Source organism: Microplitis demolitor, chromosome 6, assembly GCF_026212275.2.
Source record: "Microplitis demolitor isolate Queensland-Clemson2020A chromosome 6, iyMicDemo2.1a, whole genome shotgun sequence".
NCBI lineage: Eukaryota > Metazoa > Arthropoda > Insecta > Hymenoptera > Braconidae > Microplitis > Microplitis demolitor.
In genome coordinates, this window is record NC_068550.1 from 12,371,671 (window position 1) to 12,378,259 (window position 6,589).

General features: G+C 34.5%; 1 protein-coding gene across 1 annotated transcript; it reads right to left on the reverse strand.

The window, feature by feature from the left end:
• Window positions 1-5,386: 5,386 nt before the first annotated feature.
• Window positions 5,387-5,983, reverse strand: LOC128668017 (uncharacterized). Its single transcript, XM_053740167.1, has one exon. The coding sequence runs from the start codon at window positions 5,981-5,983 to the stop codon at window positions 5,387-5,389; it is 597 nt and encodes a 198-aa protein (XP_053596142.1).
• Window positions 5,984-6,589: the final 606 nt, after the last annotated feature.

The window sequence follows — 6,589 nt, forward strand, 5'->3', positions numbered from 1 at the left end:
TGAACAAAAGTTATCTTAGAACAAAATAGATGTTTGTGCAGCTGCACGTCTCGAGGATTTACTCGAGGCGTCAGCGTTTATTTGTACATAACAAATATTAAGAGAAAAATAACTTTATCAATATGTTTCAAATATTCTAAATAATATATTATTTTATGTTCTATTATTTTATATTATTATGTTATGCTATATTATTATATTATATTATATCCTATATTATAGAGTAACTTATTAATTATGCAACTTGCTAAATTATCAATATACATCTTAGTTAATTAGTTAGGTCTCAGATCGGTCTCTTAATAATTAGTATTTAAAAATAGTCAGAGACATCTGATGAGCAGGCTGGGACGTAACACCCACACACACTAATTTACAATACTTATGTTACTTACACATTTTTTGTGTTTATTATTGCTCAGACTTTTCGTAAACATATTCGCTGGCATTCTTCTTGAATACAGATATTTGACATCTATTACTCTCCACGCATACTCATTCCTTACAAAGTGATGCCTAACAACTATATTAGACTGTGTATAATGGGAAATGCATAAGTGATATGGAATAAACACCATATTTTTAACATTTTTTGATTCCATTAGAATTTTTAAGGCTATCAAATAATTAGAAAAAATAGTCACAACATGAAGTTTAAGGTCAAAAATTAAAGCTTACTAAACAAGCTTTAAAATACTTTTTACTGGGATTGTCTATTAGTTTTATTTATAATGTTATATAAATGTCAACAGTGAATAAAAAATGATTTTTTCGAAAAATCGTGAAAATTTCAAACAACAATTACTTCAAAACTAATCGATCGATTAAGCTCATTTTTGAATTTTATCAAGATAATCGCCTATAGAATAAATGTAAAAAATTTCATTAAGATCCGATAAGAACTGTGGGTGCTATCGTAATGATAAGACCAGTGATAATCATAGGGATTAGAGGTACATTTAATACATCATAAATAATAAAAAAAATACTTTCAAAATATAAAATAGCAGTGAAATTCACAGGTTATTTTGTGCACAATAAAAGACAACTGACGAAACTGGTTTATAATGGGACAAGCATAAGTTATAAAGAATGAAAACGATATTTTCAACATTTTTTGATTCTATTAAAATTTTCAAAGCTATCAAATTATTGGAAGAAATGGTGAAAGTATAAAGTTTAAGGTCATAAGTTAAAGCTTATTAGTCAAGCTTTGAAATACTTTTTACAGAAATTATTTATGAGTTTTAGTTTTAGAGTTATATGGACTGTAGAAGTGATTAAAAACTGAGTTTTCCGAGAAATCGTTAAAATTTCAAACAGCCATAACTTTTAAACTAATCGACCGATTCAGCATATCTTCGAACTTAACCATAGTAATTTCACATAGAATAAGTGCAGAAAGTTTAATTATGATCCGATATATGACGGCACACGCGCCGTTAACCCAGGGAGTCTGCCAGATGGTTCTGTTGCCCACCGTCGCCACGTGGAGGTGCCCTGGTTACAGGCACAAGCAATTAAGTCTTCAAAAGTCAAAAACGAGAGTAAAAAAACCAAAAAAATTACTTTTTTCGGAATTTTGTAGGGTTTGTGTGATTTTTTTACATTTAAAACGGCTAGTGGTCTTAATAAAGTTTCGATTCATATTCAGCGGATCGAAATACATGAAAATCACGCTTAGATTAGTTCCAAAAAATTTTTTTATCATTAAAACTGCCGGTTTTCATCATTTTTACGGTTTTTCTAAGTTTTCTCGAAATTTCGAGGGTGTAGGGGTCAAACTGACCTTGAATTCGCATTCAGCGGAACAATATACGTACCCGTAGGTTTGTCCGGTCAAATGCACATTCTACTATAACCGGGTACCCCTCGTCTTCCGTGGTCTTGATGACGAGGCTTACGAGGTCACGATTTGGACACCTTTTGAACTCAAAAGTTCTAAGGGCGCCACTGAGAGTAAGTTGCACGATCTCTCAGTATCGTGTGCAAGGCAAACAAAGCAGAGAGGAATGAAAATCTCAAGGACGAGTTCGAAAATTTCCTTATCGTGACTGGACCACACAGCTGCAGAGTTAGGTTCTTATCACTACAAAATCAACCCCTTAATGAGCGGTCGGTAAGACTCAGCGTCATTAATCGATCGAGAATAATTATTTAATAGATATGATTTTAATAAAATATTCAAAATTTATTTACAATATTTCTTTGGCAACGGATATATCTTTCTGGTTAATATAAAATTTTTTGATTTCTCGACAATATTTACGTATGTTAAAATGTGATTAAATTTAATATAAAATTTTCCTTAATTCATAATAACAATTATTTTTCTCCTTAATATACAATAATTTTGCTGGCGAGGCAATAAATAAATTAACTCACATTCACATACAGTCTATCCGCAACTTCGAGTTCTCAAATAACGCCTTAAGTTCTGGCTTGTCTCTTAACATAAATTTTATTGTAGTTAAATTTTATTTTAACGAACTTTTACTTAATAAAGTTCCCAGTGATGCGGTCGGTGAGACTCTGCACCACGGTCACTTTCAAACTAAATTTCTGGCACCTTCTAGAGAACGGTCTTTGGGACTCAGTACCTCCAGAAAAATACCAACTAGAGTTTGCTAAATTTAAATGTTAATTATCAAATATTTAATCCGTGGTCGCTAGACTCAACTGAAAAAATTTTGATTATGACGCTACCTAATAACGACAAACCCAGACAGTAGTTGAACAAGGGGAGTCCCCCCCCCCCGATAAAACAGATTGTGGGTTCTAGTCTGTGCTAAGTTACCGACGGAGGGTAACCTGCCGGCGGTCGGTGAACATACTGGCGGTCGGTAAGGCCTGTTTTACCGGCTGTCCTTAGATTGACAGTCGGTGAACTCTGATTTGGCAGTCGGCAAGCTCGTATTAGCAGTCGGTAAGCTCTATTTTACCCACTGTAAATCATTCCTGAGCTCATTTTCAGGCACTGTTTGAGCTTTATGGAGGCCATTTTGTGCTCATAATATAGCTCTGCCGGTAAAATTGAGCTCGTTTTCGACTAGATGTTGCTTAAAATCTGTTCTGAGCGGAAAACTTTGAAACAAAAAAGACTTCGTGATGGCGCTCAAGGCTGACGATTTCCAGTCTATCAGCCTTGAGCGTCATCACAAAGTACATTTACACACCCATCCGGTTTTATATATTGAAACTGGGGTGTTTAAGGGTACATGCGAGAAGCTTGCGAAGTGCACGCCATCTATTGGTTTAGTTCCCCCCCCCCTACTCTTCTCCTGAATATTGCATCATGTAACAGGCCTGGACTCGTTTTTCCTTTGTTTATGACTTCATTCGACAAGTTTGAACTTGTTTTATGGTTTGGGATGGGGGATCCTGGTCTGAGCGCTGAACTCGAGAGCTCGCATCCAGCCAGTCTACGCTGAGAAGAGTTGAAGTGAACAGTTTGCGTGCCAGACTTTGTATTTATGGCTGAATTAACTGAAAGTGAAAAGATTTTTCTTCGTAATAATTACCCTTTTGCGGAAAGTTTTGAAGATCTCATTGAAGGGTTTTTTGGTGACGTGCTTCCTCCTGAGTCAATCGGTAAATTTATTGACGATATAATTGCGTTTGCGAAAAACACGGAAATAATTCACAGTGTTCGATTAGAAGCATCGTGTTTAAGCTGCCACGATAGGAGAATTTTGTCCAGAAGATAAATAAAAACTACTGAAAAGTTGGTGAAACTAGAAAAGCGTATGGCAAATAAATAATCACGATTAGGCGTTCGTCAAGGTATGTAGTAATCATTTTTTTTTTAAAACCTGCTTTATAGTCGTTTAATTATAATAACTAATTAATTAAACTTCTTTTTCAGACCCCATGTGTGTACGAATGTATGTTTTCATGATGCGCAGATCAACTTCAAGGATGTAATGGATGACGACAATGTTAATGACTTTGATCGTCATGACAAAGAACAAAAGAACGAAATCGATGTACAAGTGAAGCATTGGAAGAAATTATTACTCAGCTTCAAAGATCGCCGTGAGTACGAACAGGCTTGCCATAAGACTACGTTCATGTTAACCAAGCTATTATTTAATGCTAACAAACAGCATGGACCTCATAATTGATTTTGTGGGTTTTGAGATGCCTGATGGCAAATTTGTGGTGAAAGAACTTTGCGCTACTGATATTTATGATAAAGTGAGTAGATATGGACTGGCACGATGTGAACATTGGTTGTTTGAACCACCTTTGGATCAAGTCGATGTTGCTGCAATGCAGAAAAGTGTTGATCACTGTGGACATCAACATTCAATATCATGGATAGCTGGTTTGCTACCATATGAATTATTGAAAGAAATTCTTGAAATTATGGTCAAACATGCGCGATATTTTTACGTACAAGGCGAATGGGAGAAGAAATGGCTTGAAGATCTAATTGACACTGCTATGCCAATTATTGACTTAGAAAAAATGAAATATTTCTCACTCTATCAAAAGAATGATTTCTTGAAATATCAATGTCCATATTATGCCTATCATTTAAAGAAATTGGATACTTCATGTGCATTTCAAAATGTCCAAGAGTTTAAGAGATGGTTCTGGCATTTTTATGGAGTTCAACCAACCTACGAGAAGTCAGTTCAGATCTTCAATCAATTGAGGAATTTGCTGTGTATGGATGATCGAGATATCGCATGTCTGGATGATACATTTATCCTTGAAAATGCAGCCGAGCAAATCGATTTCGCTTGGCACAAACTACCAGAAGAATTAAAAAATAATGAAGAATTGATTGGATATCAAAGGTGTCGGGATCATTATACATTCAACGATGATATCCCTGATAGCTTTGCATATCCATTTAAAAAAGATTGCTCTAACTGTAGTACATTTTTTTAGTTTAAAAACAATATCTATAGTTTATTATGTATTTGAGGTTATGTACGGCTAGAATGTATATTTTCTTAGGTTAAGAAAAAAATACTATAGTTTATGTTGTATTTGAGGTTATGTACGACTAAAATGTATAGTTTTAGCTTATGAATAAAGACTATAGTTTATGTAAGACTAAAATGTATATTTTAGGTTAAGAAAAATATCTATAGTTTATTATGTATTTAAGGTTATGTAAGACTTAAATGTATATTTTAGGTTATAAGTAATAAAAAACACTATATATCAATATAAAAAAAAGTTTATTTATTTATAAATGTAAGTTTATTAATTAATACAGGTTCAATAATTATATTTAATTTATTAATTCTTTGTTTAAATCGTTCCCGATCTCTTGCTGCTTGTTCCCATTCGCCTCTTCTTGCTTGCTCGTGTGCAAATTTCCATACATACATGTAATGTGTGGTGGGTGTTGGATTAAATTTAACAGTCTTCATATTAGTTTTCGTACGATGCTGCTTATAGGATTATACTCGACTATGCGATCATGTATAATGAGACAATAAGCTGATGTCTGCGCAGGGAATTGATTTGCGGATTCAAATTCCAGACGAATGTCCACTGGTCCAGATTTTATCGATTCGTTTTGTTTCGAGCAATCGATAACGTACAGCGGCGCTTGTTCCAAAAATTTCTTCTCCGTTAGCAGTGGCTCAGGTTCTTTGTTGTAGTATGAAATTTGAAAATTTATGTACATGTTGTACAACAGAGCATATTGATTGTTTGCAATGTTGAGGTTTAAATTCCCATAAGGATAACTCTGAGAGTTTAAAAATAATTTTATATCTCGGATGTTGCAATGATCAAATACGCTGGCATTTTTAGTAGCGTCATTTTTTCTTGCTGTTTGAAATCCAAGTATCACAAAACGTGGTTTCTCAAGCTGCGTAAAAGTTTTTACTGCCCAAATGTGCTTTGAAGTATTTGGCAATAGAGGATACTCGTACAGCTCCCAAGCACGGAAACTGATTGAGATAGCTGGATCACTTGTGATATAATTCAAAGCTTCAATTTTTTGTTTATCAGCCATGGTCACATATGGTACAATCCACTCGATTTTCTACAGCGTAATTTTAACAGCTTCAGTATGAGCTCCAGCAGCAGGTGTGGCCACGACGTAGGCATTCAAATCAGCATTTGATCTTATTAATATTAATTCATGCTTTGCATTAATGACAACTTTATGGTAATCTTCAGCAAATCCAAGCAAAAGACTCAGTGGTATAGATACATCAAAGTAGCCATTGTCATTGTGTAATTTGTTTACAGCTTCATCTACAATCCAGCCTGAGTTCTCGAGTGTATTTTGTTGAGCAGGACTCAGTGATGTGTATCCTTTCATGAGACTTGTGATACCGACATTTTTATTACGATCAATCTCAACACCATTGAGCTCGTAGCGTATTTCTTCAAACATATGACAGACTGTCATATTTACCATGTGAGTAGCTGCACTTACAGCTGTACCATCAGACTTTGTGAATTTTCCGTACACATGTAGTGTACTCTTACTTGGAAGTAGACACAAATCTTGATGTTGAACAGCAATTCTTATTTCATCGCTGTTGTTAAATGTTGATGAAGCATACGGGAGATGAGCATGCGCTTCATAGTGCGCAATTGACTCATCAAAAAT

Excerpts from the sequence above, each read along its gene's own strand:
- LOC128668017 (XM_053740167.1), bottom strand. The coding sequence starts at position 5,983 with ATGGCTGATAAACAAAAAATTGAAGCTTTGAATTATATCACAAGTGAT.